We start from the raw sequence: 15,111 nt of genomic DNA, 5'->3' as shown, positions 1-15,111 counted from the left end.
CATCATGCATTTGACAACCTTGAATCCGGCGCCCAGGCCCAAACCTCCGGGAACAACATTCTCGTGCCTTCTTTCCAGATGGGCCTCTCTGACGCCTCTGCATGGAAACACACGCAGATAATTTTAACAGATGCAATTGGATTCTCTTTGCTCTTTGGCAACTGCTTTTCTCTTTCAAGAAAATGCGGGGAATGGCTTTCCGAGTCAGTGAATACAGAGCCACGTTTAGTTGTCAGCCTGTATTCGTTGGGTGCCTCTTCTGTCAGGCACGGATGCGTATGTCAGATGCTGGTAATTCCCCAAAGAGAACGAAGGAGGGAAGGGGCAGAGAGAGGAGAAGTGGGGCACTGCAATTTTGAATGAGGGGGATCAGGGAGTTCCCCCTGTGGTTCAGCGGGTTAAGAACCTGGCTAGTATCCTTGAGGATGCGGGTTTGATCCCTGGCCTCGCTCAGTAGGTTAAGGATCCAGCGTTGCCACGAGCTGTGGCATAGGTCCAGGATGTGGCTCGGATCCGGTGTTGCTCTGGCTGTGGTGAAGGCTGGCAGCTGCAGCTCTGGGAACCTCCATATGCCATAAGTGCGGCCCTGAAAAACAAACAAACAAACAAACAAAATGAGGGGGGGAGTTGAAAGACCTCACCCAGGTGATGAAGTGATGGCGACCAAAACCTGAAGGAGGAGTGGGGGAAAGGGAGAGTTGGACAAAGAATTCCAGGCAGTGGGAACAGCATGTACAAAGGCCCTGAGGTGGGACTGCGCCAAGCATGTTGGAGCAACAGCAAGGAGGCCAGGGTGGCTGAGGCGGAGCGACGGGAGGCACTCTGTGGACGGGGGTGGGGGTGATGTAACAGATTGGTGGGGCTTTGTGGAGCATTAGTAAGATTTTGGAGAATGAGGTGGGAGGTGGATACGGGGAATAGAAAATGACTGCCACGTCCTGGTGAGAAAGGATGGCCTCTTTCCCTGGCCTGGAGCATCTGATGGATGTGGAGGAAGTGAAAATTTGCTGCCAGGGGAGTTTTTGTCATGGCACAGTGGAAATGAATCTGACTAGGAAGCATGAGGTTGCAGGTTCAATCCCTGGCCTTGCTCAGTGGGTTAAGGATCCTGTGTGGCTGTGGCTGTGGCATAGGCTGGCAGCTGCAGCTCTGATTAGACCCCTAGCCTGGGAACTTCCATATGCCACAGGTGCAGCCCTAAAAAGACAAAAGAAAAAAAAATTTGCTGTCGGGGTACCTTTTGAAGATAGAGCCCACAGGATATACTGTGGATGGAACAAGGGCTGGAAGAGACATGGCAGGTTGACTCCCGGGTGTCTGGCCTGAGCAGCTAGAAGGAGGGAGCTGCCCCAGCTGGACCAGGGAAGAAGTCAGGGGGGCAGCCCTGGGATACGTGAAGTCTGGGGTGCTGGTCCAGGAGCTCGGGGGAGCCGTCGAGTAGGCAGAGGAACCACATCATTCTCCATGGAATAGCCACTTTCCAAAAGTTTCATTTCCTTTTTTTTTTTCAGGGCCGCGCTTGCGCCATAGGGAAGTTCCCATGCTAAGGGTCGAATCAAGATCTGAGCCACATCTGCAACCTATGCTGCAGCTCATGGCAACGCCGAATCCTTAGCCCAAGGGATCAAACACACATCCTCGATGGATACTAGTCAGGTTCATTTCCGCTGAGCCACAGCAGGAACTCCTCATTTCTTTTAAGTATAAAAACATTGTTATATTCTTGGTTTAAAAAAGAGGAAGAGGAGCGAGAACACAAAATCCAAACAGTCCAGAAAGCTGGACAGTGCAGGAACATCGGCTCAGCTCCCCAAGAGTAGCCACTACCATTGCATGTCCTTCCAGAAACATTCCAGAGAACATGCCTCTTTTATTTACGATTGCAAGGGGAATGGACTCTGGGCAGTTCTTCAGCTGCTCTCCCACCTGACAGCACCGAGGACCTGGGACCCCTCGATCCCAAACAGGGTTCTTAACTCTTCTGGGCTTTCACACCCACCTCTCCCGTGACCCTCAAGTCCCTCCTGTGTCACAGGCCCATTTTACAGATGTGGATGCTGAGGTACAGAGCCAGCAACACATCGTCAGCTAAGATCCTGAATGAACTGAGTCTTCTGGGAAGCCCGAGGGGTGGCCCTGGATTCTGCCCCCACTGGGTGGGGTAGGGCTGTTGGGAGTCAGCAGTCACACCAGGTCGAGGGAGGGATAGGATTCACCTGGTAGCCACTGGGAGAAGAGTCTCCAGGCTGAGGACACAGCACAGGCGGGTTTGGACCCTGGAGGCAGATGGTCCAGCCGGTGAGAGTGAGGGTGAGAGGTCCTCAAATCTGGGTTATGGGGGCGGGGCAGGAGAGAGGAAGACAGGCCTTGTGTCAACTAGGATCGCAGGGGACAGAAGATGACTCCTGCAAGAACTCCAGGGCCTGATGGGGTGGGCTGAGCGCATGCGCGCGCATGTAAAAGGAGGGTCCCAAAGTCTCGCCTAAACAGTTACTCTCATGCAAATGATAAGGGCTCCTCATATCATTTGAAACAAGAGGATTGTAATCCATCTATTTATTTAAGTTAGCAGAAGCAAGAAGCCTAAACCTCTCACTCTCAAAGCTGAGAGAAATACCACATGTCCCTCGGTCCTCTGGTCGTGAGGGGTCCCCAACTGGGCTGGCCTCTGCCCTTGGCAGAGACGCACATCTTTTCCCCGCATCGAGGTGGCTGGGTGGTCTATGGGGCACTGTTCTCTCGTGGACAGATGACAGTGCTGTCATAAGCAGCCTGGCTCACGGCCACCCTGCTCGGTGAGGCACACACGCTGGACCCTGGCAGCAGATCTGGGGCCTGTCCCGGGGCCAGGAGCTGCTGGCAGAGGCAACCCCAGCTGCTCGATGCTCAGAGGCGCACCCCACCCCTTTGGCCTCTCCTGTTATCAGCACTCGGCTGCGGGACGTGGCAGGCCAGTGGTGTGGCTGGTCAGCAGCGTGGCGACCAGCGGTGTGGCAGGCCAGTTGGGCGGCAGGGTCAGCTGGCAGTGGCATGGCTGGCCAGGGGCCAGGCAGGAGGGCAGAGACTCTGAGAGGTGCTGAGTGCAGGCGGCCTGCGGGGGTGCTACTTGGGGCCTCGCGGGGTGGTGGAGGCTCTGCTGGGTCCGGCTTTGATCAGCTGTCCGGCATCCTGGAGTCAGCGGGGGTGGAGGAGAGGATGGGAGGGCAGAGAATGAGAGAGGGGGGCAGAAAGAGAAGTGCCAGCTGTGTGGCTGACATGCCGACTGCCTGGAGTGTGCTGCAGCCTTCCATACGCGCTCCTGTTACCCCTTTGCAGCCGCAGTGCCAGGCGGGGGCTGTCCTTTCCATGTTCAGGTGAGACAACGAGGCACAGACAGGTGAAGGCATTTGTACAAGGTCATGCATTGTCAAGCAGACAGGGTCAAGTCAGACCCTCAGGGGACTCACTTAACTAAGTCACTAAGCCTCCCTTGAGGCTAAAGTGGGGTGACAGTGGCACCCAGCCTGTAGGGCTGTTGGGAGCGTTTCGCAATGCACGCAACGTGCTGAGCAGAGCCCTGGCACGTGCCCGGCCCTCCCCAAAGAAACGCTGGTTGTTATTATCACTGAGTCCTTTATATTTGTAACCTCAGTTGCTCCCACGCCCTGAGCAGCCCCTCAGATCCTGGTTCCCACTGCAGACACTCCTTTGAACCACAGACATATAGGAAACTTCCAGTCATGCCAGCAGCGCGTTCTGGAAGCCCCGCCTAGCCCTGGACTGTCTGCCTCACGTTGGGTCATCTCCTCCGAAGAGCTCTGCAATCCCGAAGGTTGGAGGTCAGGCTGCACCGTGGGTCATGCTCAACTTTGCCATTTTCTATTGGCCGCAGCCGTTTGCTCCACGTCCAGAAACCACAACCAGAAGCATGAGCCCCGGAGGGAGGGCTTGTGATCGGGTGGGAGGGATGTCCTTTGGGCCGTGAGAACCTTCTTTGACCCATCCTCGCCAGGTGCTTGCCTCACTTGGGCCTCCCCACTTCCTCCCCCAACGCCTCCTCCCCTGTCAGAAGCAGCCTGTTTGCTCAGGGCAGAGGTGGAGGCAGAGGCCTCCGCTCTGGGCTCCTTAAACCTGGTTCCCAAAGCACCTTCTACTTTTGACTGGGAGGGATGGGACTTGAGGTCAAGGGGGGACATCCTGGTTCTATGTCCGTTTCACATGCGTTATATTCTTTAAAACCCCAGCTCTGGAGCTGCCCTTGTGGCTCAGCGGGTTAAGAACCTGACATGTCCAGGAGGATGCAGGTTCGATCCCTCCCCTCGCTCACTGGGTTAAGCGAGCTGTGCTGCCACAGGCTGTGATGTAAGTCGCAGATGAGGCTTGGATCTGGTGTTGCTGTGGCTGTGGTGTAGGCCCCAAATTGACCCCTAGCCTGGAAACTCCCATATGCTGCAGGTGTAGCCTGAAAAAGAAAAAAAAAAGAAAACAAAAAATCAACCATTTCTAACTAGTACACTGCACCCAGAGTTTTCTCGATCTTATTGCTTATGGCAAGACTAGATTGAAAAAAAAAAAAAAAAAAAGGAAAGAAGAGAAAGAGCCAATTTAAAGAAAAATGTGAAGCACTCATGGTAGCCCAGGGGGACCCAGTTCCAGGCGAAGTTAGGGTGATGGCTTGTGGATGCCACAGCTTGGAGGGGTAACTGCCCAGCGAGTGGACTTTGCTGGCTCTTTGCTGCCCATGGCCAGCTGTTTTTCCAGGACTAGACAAACCCATCTTTGGGGGTTATTTTTGTCCTGTAGGGTCTAGGACCTGAGGCTTAGAGGAAGGGGACACAGTGGTGGCTCCAGAGTCAGGCCCCAAGGATCAGAAGTCCTCCCTGCTAGAGTTCCCTTGTGGCTCAGTGTGTTAAGAAGTCGACATGGTGTCCATGAGGATGTGGGTTTGATCCCTGGCCTCGAGCAGTGGGTTAAGGATTCGAAGTTGCCACAAGCTTCAGCATAGGTCACGGGTGTGGCTTGCATCCAGCTGTGGCTGTGGCTGTGGTATAGGTCTTAGCTGCAGCTCCGATTCCACCCCTAACCTGGGAACTTCCCTATGCCACAGCCTCATACTGACGATGCGGCCTTAAAAATACTACTAGTAATACCCCTCTCTGCTAAGCCCCACCATCCCACTCCCTGCCTGCCATCCACCTTCCTGCAAAGCCACCCTCAAGTCCAGGACGCAAGCTCAGGTTGGAATCCCTGGGACATGGGTACAGGGATCACATCTCCCACAGATGACAAACAATCAGGGAGAAATCTGAGGAATTTTAATGACTGCCACGCATCCCCGAAGTCCTGGTCCTCCCAGGCCAAACACAGGCTGGCTCTGCAGGCTGCAGCCCTGGGGGTGAGGGCGGGGGGGGGCCCTCCCCCTCCTTTGCCTTCCCAGCTCTCTGTGCTCAGGACAGTTGTGGAGGCGCTGCAGCGAAGCAGGCGGTGGCAGCTTCCTTCCTCTGGCTCCCAAGCTTGGCTGGGAATTTGGACTTGGGTATTAGGAGACCCTGGTTTGGTGCTGGGGGCCACGGGGGCCAAAGCCTGCCATTGCAAGTAACCCGAATTGCTATGATAAGCAAGGAGGGCAATTTAGTGGCATCTGTGACTGTCGTGTGACTGGCCCAGGGTTCGTCCAACAGGTTATTTATCGAAGGCCTGCTCTGCATGAGACACTGGTCTACTACAAAACAGACCCGGAGCCCTGACCTTGGGGAGCCAGCCTTATGGAGAAGGCTGGACCCGAGGCCATGAACGCACGCCCTGTCCCTGTCCCCCTGGACAGAGCGCTGGCCTCTCTCTGCCCCCCTGGGAGTGCTCTCCTGGGTTGGGCCTTACTCAGACATTGGAGAGGAGTTTAGGTGCAGCCTGGGCACCAGACATGTTTCCTGCCTGCTCCCATGAGGAGGGTCCTGGGATGGCTCAAGTGGCTTTGCCGTGGTCAGGGGACAGGTGCTGAGCAGGTGGACATGAAACCTCCACAGGTGACCTGTGGCCATGGGAGGCTGCCGTGTCCTCAGGGAAGTGGCCAAGGGCCCTGGCCCATTCCGCTCTTTTAAGAGCAGGTGCTGTTTCTCTTTGGAGGCTGCCTCTTGGGGTCTGGGGTCTGCTGACATCAGGTCCGGGAGGGGTGAGTGTTCCCCTCCCATCCCTGGGGAGGAGGGAATCCCTAGCCCCTCCCAGCCTGAGGGAACCACCCCCTCCCCCCGCCTTCCACCCCCCCAACTCCCCAAAGTTGCTGCCCGTACCCTCTTCTCCCCCTGCCCTTGTGGGTGGCGCAGACTTTGGAGGCCAGAGAAGGCTCTCGGGGCAGAAGTAACAAAGGTCCACTGCTTAGAGGTGCATCCTGGAGTTGACACTGGGACCCAGAAAGCGGACAGCCCCGCCGCTTTCCCTCCCACTCTTGGTTTCCGGGTAGAGCCCAAGAGAAGGGGTTTGTCCCACAGCCAGGTGGGGGGCTGGAGCCCCAAGTGTGTGCTCCAGAGGACCACAAGCGTCATCCTGGCCTGCTGCCCCTTCTTCGGATAAGGATCCTGGGACCTGGGGGCTCTAACCCAGCCCGGCCACTTCCTCTCCTTAAGGGACCTTGGACCAGCCATTTAATCTCTTGTCTGAGCCTCTAGTCCATCTTTCGTCAAGTGGGCTACCGTGCGGGTTTGTGTTAAAGGAGGCTTTAATGACCCAAGTGGTATATGAAGGTATTTAAAAATGAGAACCATTCTGATGAAGCTGAAATTTCTGACTCCCATTTCCTCCATCTCGTCTTCAACATCTACATTATGTACCTGTGGGTGATCTCAGGGTACCTGGCTGTGTTCGGTGTTTTCCGGGGCACTCTGTCCGTCATGCATGTGGCACGGTGCTCCGTGTGTCAGTGCGTATGTGGCTCTTTTGAGCCACAGCGTGGTATCCACTGCCTGGATCGAGCCCACTTTCTTTTGATGGGTGTTCAGCGTGTTTCTGATGGTGGGTTATTAGCAACTACGTTGCCTCAACATCACTGGACCTGCCAATCCCAAAACCCTAGCACACATCTCTGGAACGGCTGGCCAACAGGGACCTGCCGTATAGCACAGAGAACTCTACCCAATATTCTGGGATCATCTAGGGGGGCAAAGAATCTGAGAGAGAATGGATGTGTGTAGATGTCGTGCAGCAGAAATTATCACAACATTATAAATCAACTATTCTTTGATAAAACTTTAAAAAAGGAAAAAAATTATACAAAAAAAAATTTTAGGGAGTTCCCGTGGTGGTGCAGTGGAAACGAATCTGACTAGGAACCGTGAGGTTGTGGGTTCAATCCCTGGCTTTGCTCAGTGGGTTAAGGATCCCGTGTTGCCGTGAGCTGTGGTGCAGGTCACAGACGCGGCTCGGATCCCACGTTGCTATGGCTGTGTGTAGGTCGGCAGCTGCAGCTCCGATTAGACTCCTGGCCTGGGAACCTCCATAGGCCATGGGTGCTGCCCTATAAAGCAAAAAAAAAAAAAAAAAAAAAAAAAGGTAAAAAAATAAAATCTTAAAAAACAGAAAACAAAACAAAACAAAAATACATTAAAAAAAAAAATCGCTGAACTTGAACATGCCTCCCTGATACACATGTGTGCGTGTTGTCCCAGGGTGGACACAAAGGTTTTGAATTATTAGGGTTTTCTAAGGATAAAATGTGAGAATGGTCTGAGCATGCGGCAGGAATAGGGCGCCACAGAAGGCGGAGAGAAGTTTATGTTCCCTACCCTCCCCATCAGACACGATCCTAGGGATTTTTGCCTACTTTTTTTTTTTTTTTTTTTTTTGTCTTTTTAGGGCCGCCCTCTCTGCATAGGGAGGTTCCCAGGCTAGGGGTCTAATCAGAGCTGTAGCTGCTGTCCTACGCCACAGCCACAGCCTACACCGCAGCTCAAGGCAATACCGGATCCTTAACCCACGGACCGAGGCCAGGGACTCAAACCCGCATCCTCGTGGACTCTACTCGGGTTCGTTACCAGTGAGCCCCAACAGGAACTCCTTGTCTATCTTTTCGTTCTGACTCCTGTTTACATCAAAACCCCCATTTCACAAAGAGCATCACGGGGCCCAGAGGGGCTAAGGGAGGCATCTGCTATCTATCACTCAGCTGCCGAAGGTGGACAGGTGAGCGTCTGACTCCCAGGTCCGGCTGGGTTCTGGAAATGGAGCATCCCTGTCCTGGACGGCCGGAGTTTGCTCTGTGAGAGGCCTGCCCACAGCGGCGCCAGTTCCCCAGGAATGCCCTGTGCGCAGGAACGCCGCCTCTGTGCGGCGTGCTGGGAAGAGAGAGCTCGCCAGGAATTTCCTGGAGCAGCTCCAGGGCAGACTGCTTGGATCTAAGGGTGACGGGGTGGCTGGGTCCTGCCTCCCACCCTTCTCTTCCCCTGGCCTGTCCCAGCTCTGTGCATTCTTAGAATCTATAAGTTGTGCCGTGTTCTGTGGGCACCAGGAGTTTCCTTTGAAACTCCGTGGCACCAACATCTGTTAGCTCTTAGAGAACAGAAAGATTGACAAAGCACTGCTGGGGCAGGCGGTGGGGAAAGATATTAAGCTCAGGAGTATGAAGTCTCAAAGACAAAGAGGAAAAACCCCAACCGAACTCCAGCCCGCTCCCCAAGGCCCTGCTTTGATGTGGGTTCCCGTCCCCGGAGGCCTTATAAGGCATTGTGCCTGCAATTCTGGGCTCTGGGCTGATGCTGGCTGTACACTCATTGCCCGGAAGAGCTGGCCTCTCTTCCTGGGGCCCAGCGTGGGGCAAAGGAGGGGCAGCGCTGGGTCTTGGGAAGGAGGCAGGTCCAGGCCCTGTGGCCTGAGAGGCCACCAAGCCTGGCCACTGGGCCAGTGTGTGTGTGGTGGGGGGGGTGGCAGCCTGGCACCAGGCTGGGAGGGGCAGGAGGACAGAGCCATGAAGGTCTTTGATCTGATCTTGGAGTGGAGGCTGGCTGTCCAGAGGAGAGGGAGCCTGGGACCAGGGGATCAGAGTGATGGCTAAGGGGACACAGGGGCACAACAGAGAGAAAGGAGGTGACTGCTTATCGAGTTTCCTATAGGGCTGTGGTGAAGGGTAAGGGCTCTGAAGCCGGGAAGCCTGCCTTCAAGCCTGGCTCTGACACTAGCTGTGTGACCTTGGACAAGTCACTTAACCTCTCTGTGCCTCAGTTTTTCATCTGTAAAATGGGAGTAATAACACCACCACTCAAAGGACTGCCATGGGGAGTAAATGCAAAGAACTAAAAACAGTGCTTGTGGCAGAAGAGGCGCATATTTCTCAGTGTCTGAGGGCACTTTGGGTCTGGTGGGCCTTTCAGCTTCTTCCTGCAATGTTCTGGTAACCATCTGATAAGAAGAGCAGAAGAAATAATAAACAATAGCTCTTGCTCGTCGAGCCCCAATCGTGGCATCAGATGTCCTGCTAAGTACTTTCTGTGCCGTGGCTTACTGGATCCTCACAGCCACCGCAAGACAGTATGACTGCTCTCATCCCCATGTCCAGATGGGGAGACTGAGGCACTCTGGAGATAAAGCTCCTTCAGCTGGGTGACCAGCAGAGCTGGGATTTTTTTTTTTTTTTTTATTGCTGCATGTGTGGCATATAGATGTTCAGGCCGGGAGTTGAATTGGAGCTGCAGCTGCCAGCCTATACCACAGCCACAGCAACATGGGATCCGAGCCATGTCTGAGACCTATATCACAGCTTACGGCATTGCCGGATCCTTAACCCACTGAGCGAGGCCAGGGATTGAACCTGCGTCCTCATGGATATGAGCTGGGTTCTTAACCTGCTGAGCCACAAGGGGAACTCCCCAGAGCTGGGATTTGAACCAAGGCCTAAGCAACACCAGTTCCGTGCCCTGCACCCACAGGGGCCCACATTGAGGCTTGTGGCTGTCAAGGATCTCCCTGCAGGATGCTCCTGGGGGCCTGGCCCCAAACCTTACATGTAGAGCTCCTGGCTGAGGCTTGGGCCTGTTCCAAACCTGGTAGGGAGGAGCCGTGGGGCCTTTGAGTCTGCAGGGCAGATGGGAGTACTTGGCCCCTGACCCACTGGAGCTGCTGGCTGGGCTGTTTTCTTGCTCTTCTTTAAGTGTGATTCTTGGTCCCTGGCAAGTGCCAGGATTCTTATCCACCTCTGACCCCATGCCCTTAGGAGCCCCGATTCCAAAGTACAAGCTCAGGCCTGCACCCGACGGAGCTGGCTCACGTCTTGGCTCTGCCGATGATCCAGAGGTGGTCATCTGGCCTCCTGGAGCCTCCTCCTCATTTAAACCCAGGGCTCTTGGGAATCTTGTTCTCCAGAGATTCTGGTGAAGATGCCAGTGGATCAGTGCCTCAAGGAGCATGAGAGCTTGGTGATGTGAGTGACTGTCATTCTTGTCCTGTCTCATTCCTTGAGGGTTGGGACCCTTTCGCTGTAGAAAAAAACCAATGACAATTATATGTCTCACTTAACATTTGCAAATCATTTTTATGAGCGTGTGCCAGGTGGTTGGTTCCTTGAGAGACGGAGAAGAGCAGGGCTGTTGTGATGGTACAGGCAGATAATATTATATATGTATTATATATATATATATATATATATGGTGCCTGACACGGTGCCTGGTACATAGGAAATGCACAATAAGTGTAAGCTGTCTTATTGGTGTTGTCTTATTGCTGTGGTTTAGCCCTGTGCCCATTTTACAGCTAAGTAGACTGAGGTTCCCAGAAGCCAGTGGCTGGTCCCACAGCCAAGGGTGAGGGAGGCGACGGAGCCAGGATTTGACGCTGCATCTGGCTCAACAGGCTATGTTGCCTCTGTCCCTGTCCCGGTGATTCAGAGCTTGACCACAGACACCACACTCCCTGGGTCCCGGGCTGTCAGGGTCAGTGGAGGAAGTGAACTTGTGCCGTGGTTGAGCACCTGCATTGCATTGTGGTGCTGAGGAGCTTTTAATGTGTTAGGCAGAGCAGGGTAAGGTCTGGCGGGAAGAGGCCGACCCCAGAACTTGCCAGAACTGCTTTAACGTGCAAAGACATACCTTTAATATGTCAGAGAGTTAGGTCCTCCCAGCAGACCGTTTTTCTTGAAGAGCACTGAAGCCATCATCACAGTGATGACGGGGGGTGGCGGGGCGGGGGGGGGGATGTGTTATACACATGCCAGGCATCGTTACGGGGTTCCAGACGGCTGCTTTGCTGATGGTGATGTGGTGACGTCTTTAAACTCCTCTGAGTGTGCCAGTACAAAGAGGCAGGTGCCCCAAAGCATCTGTCTCCCGGGTCCAGTCGGCCTTGCCAGGAGCAGTCAAGGCGGCGGGGGTCAGCGCCAGCTCCCGCCCTCCGCGAGGCCCCAGCGTGAACAGGTCTGCTGCTTCCCTTGAAGACGGTCACATGCTCCCGTAAGACAGCGCTGCCTGCCAGCCCTTCTGGAGAGGCGGCATCCGTCTTTCTCCAGCATGAAAGATCGGCTCTAATTGGCTGCCAGGGCGTCCCAGCCGTCTAATGATGCCAGCCGAGTGCGGCCCTTCCTGTCACCGTCTCCCAGTTCCCCTGTCAACTCTGGCTCTGTTAACACAAACAGCCAGTTTACAAGCCCAGGAAGTGTTCGGTGATTATAATAATTGGCGGTGGAGAAGAGCGAAGTCCTCCTGACTCGGAGAATAAAGTAGCCTGGTATTGAAGTCCATGGGACACCGGGAGTCTGAATGACCACATTTGAACAACCTCTAAGACAGCGTGTGTACGACCCTAGAATGCTTTGAAAGAAGAAAGAGAACAGAGAAAACCACCCCTAATCCATAAAATGTTAGCTGTTCATCTTTAAAAAACACACACACAAGAGACTTATCTCCAGCTGGGTCCAGCTGATAAGATCAGCTATACAAAGCATTGTTTTTCTTTTGTTAATCAAGGCGAGCTCTGCTTTTTCTTTTAGGCATCTCCAGTGCAGGATTATTTATTTTTTTTCTTCTAATTTTTCAAGAAGAGAGTGTTTTTTCCCTTTTCTTTATACTTTTTTTTTTTTTTTTCCTCCAGGAAAAGTTGGTGAGAGCTGCTGAGTTGCTTTTTTTTTTTTTTTTTTTTTTTTTTTTTTTTTTTTATTGCTTATCATTTAGTGGTTCAGGAAGCACGGCTGTAGCATCACTGGGGGCATTAAGGGAGATAAGCAGTGCACCCCCCCCAAACCTCACCTCCCCCCACCCCAGAGAGGGACATTTCCCAACATGGGTTCCTTAGAACACAAATCCCATGTGATTTTTTTTTTTTTTTCCATCTTTTTAGGGCCTCACCCGTGGCGTATGGAGGCTCCCAGGCTAGGGGTCCAATGGGAGCCATAGCTGCCGGTCTATGCCACAGCCACAGCTGCGCCAGATCTGAGCCATGTCTGAGACCCACAGCACAGCTCACGGCAATGCTGGATCCTTAACCCACTGAGCAAGGCCAGGGATCGAACCTGTGTCCTCATGGATACTAGTCAGATTCATTTCCACTGAGCCACGATGGGAACTCCCTGTGTGATGCTTTTGAAAAACAAAACTTTAGGGTCTAAATAGGCTTGAGGGATAAGCTACCACTTAAAGATCCGCAGCATCCGTTACCGTAGTCAGTCTTGCAGGAAGGGGTCTTGTTTACCTTTGTTTCAAACAATCTTTTTTGCGCACAGTACTCCTCTTGGCAGAAAACCAGCAAAGACGCAAGACAGTTTGACAAGCGCTGGTCCTGTCTTCTCTGTATCTGGAGTCATCCTGCTGGGGCAGATCAGATAGATGGGACTTTTATTAATAGTCCAGAAATTTCCCAGCCTGTGGACCAAACGAACGCCCCTTCCAACTCGACAACACCTGAGTGGCAGCCTCCCCACTGATTCGGAGCAGCTTTGTCTCATGGGATGAGAGGCTGGACATTTTTAACTCATGCTTGGGGACCAAGGCAAGGCTCGTGCCAGGATCAGGCTAGTCGCCAGAAGATGTGTGTGTTGGGAAGATATGGGAACGGGGATGGAGGGTCAGCTGGACCCAAAGCCTGTGGATTCCTAGAGGCTGTGCTGAAGAGTTTGGGATTATGTTAAGGGTTTATGTTAAGTTTGCCCGCCCACAGCACACCAGGCTCTCTTTATAAACTCACCAGATAGCCCGCCTGAGACTCTCTGGTAGAGGGAGGACCCAAACTGAGGTCCCTTCGTGGGACCCACAGGGAGGCTGTGGTTCCCGAGTCCCTGCAGCTGGCTCACAGTATAGAGGAGGGATCTTGCCTTTGTCTTTTTCCAGGGTGGAGGGTGGAACCCCCTTTCTGAGAAAGAAACGTGGTTCTGTGCATTGTTTCGTGGTGGGTTGGAAGCCGAGAAAAACTTAGCTTCCAAAAAAGTGGCGGTGCAGTACTTAACTATTCTAGAGCAATAGGGTCTACCACATTGAGCTAAATTTCCATCAGAAGAATCAGAACAGGGTCCCTGCGTCTTTGCGACCTGCCACACACATGTTCACTGTGGCACCTTGACCGTAACATGGCCAGGGTCCAACCTGACCCCAGTTCTTCCTTAATAGCCCTGCTTTGCTTTCTTCTAGGAGCTTGTGGGCGAAGTTTTCAGAGAAACGCTCAGCGAGGAGGAAGAGGAGGACTTCCGGCTAGAAGGTACTGGAATCCATTACTTTCTTCTCAAGGCCAGGGAGGTAGGGAAGGGCCATCGGGTCTACCTCGTGCCCAGCGTGCCCTCCAGAAAATCTGCAGACCCGGCAGAGGACAGGACTCTGACTCTCCATGGGGGTGGGTGGGGTGAAGAGGGAAGTAGCGCCTCATAGGTCCACACCTGGAGCGGATCCAGACCACGCAGCTTCACATCCTGGCCCTCTTCAGCCTGTGTTCCCCACGGGGCCGTGGTCAGGTTGTTTGACCCTGGCTCCCCCAGTGGGGGTGATTATAGTGGCCGTGCATAGGCTCCTCACGCAGCGTTAGGCACCTAGGAAGCACTGCACGGAGCAGTCCTTGTGTTTCCCACCAAACGACCTCTCCCTCACCTGGAGCACAGGTGAGCACACACATCCACACCCCCCAGCCCCTCCCTGCTCTCCTCGGGAGCTCTCCCTCCTTTCTTCCTTCAAGGGGAAGCCCTGTCTTGTAGGATGAAGTAGGATGCGCGAGTCAAGCGCTGGCCACGGGTGTGCCGATTTGACTTTGGGAAGCCATGTCCTTTTTCCGAGCCTGAGTTTCCATGTTTGTAGAATGGTAATCGGGAGACTTTCCTACTTGATTCCCTGAGTTGCTGCAAGATCCAGATTAACTAAAAGGAAAAGTGTTTTCCCCTTTTTATTTTCTGGCCGTGCTCACAGCATTAGGGACGTTCTCAGGCCAGGGATCGAACCTGCGCCCCAGCAGCAACCTGGGCTGCTTCAGTGAAGATGCTGGCTCTTTAACCCACTGTGCCACATGAGAACTCCATGTTTCCCTTTTTTACTCAGAATCAGAGGAGAGAATCATCAAATGGGCGCAGCCTTAGAACAGTCAAGCTCTCTCTGCTGGGACCGGGACAGGCAGCTGGCGGGAGAGCTGGACGCCCAAAGGTCTAGTGGGGGGAGGAGAATCTGGGCCTTGAAACTCCTGCAAGGTCTAGAAAGGAGACGTAGGCTGTGCCAGGAGGTTCTGGAGGAGAGCCTGGGCCAGACCTGAGGACTGCGGCCACATGGGGCCCGAGAGCTCTGATAATATAAGCTCCTACCTCCCCCCGGGCTTGCTGAATCCAGCCTGCCCTGTAATGGGCTCCCCAGGAGACCTTGTGTGCACACAGTACTTTGAGAAGCCCTGTTTTGAGAGATTCACTCAGTGGTCCAGGAGTTGGAGGCTGGCTGGGGACCCAGCTATCTATCCAGACTTTGCTCAGATATGATGAGCAGGTCCCAGATAGGAGGAGGAGATGCATGGACAGACAGCCCTGTCCAGGCTCTGGGGTGTTTCCCTGAAGCCTGGTGGCCTGCAGATCTGGTGACTACACTCTGGGGCTTGGTAGCTTTGATTCTCATTGTTCCCTGGGCTCCCCTAATCCTCAGCTGTCATTTCTGGGTCCGTGGAGAGATGCTGGGACTTGGCGCCTAGGGTAAATCTGGGGAGTCA

At 53.8% G+C, this 15,111-nt stretch overlaps 1 protein-coding gene across 2 annotated transcripts in view; it reads left to right on the top strand.

Moving 5' to 3' along the window:
* Positions 1-15,111, top strand: part of NKD1 (naked cuticle homolog 1) — a 95,697-nt gene that overhangs the window by 47,558 nt on the left and 33,028 nt on the right. For both annotated transcript variants that reach the window (XM_021094196.1, XM_021094197.1), the window contains exon 4: positions 13,572-13,638. In XM_021094196.1, the coding sequence (XP_020949855.1) occupies positions 13,572-13,638 (67 nt within the window). The remainder of the gene's footprint in view (positions 1-13,571; positions 13,639-15,111) is intronic.

Source organism: Sus scrofa, chromosome 6 (assembly GCF_000003025.6).
Source record: "Sus scrofa isolate TJ Tabasco breed Duroc chromosome 6, Sscrofa11.1, whole genome shotgun sequence".
Lineage (NCBI taxonomy): Eukaryota > Metazoa > Chordata > Mammalia > Artiodactyla > Suidae > Sus > Sus scrofa.
The sequence above is the reverse complement of the archived record's forward strand: the minus strand, read 5'-3'. Positions and strand labels throughout refer to the sequence as shown.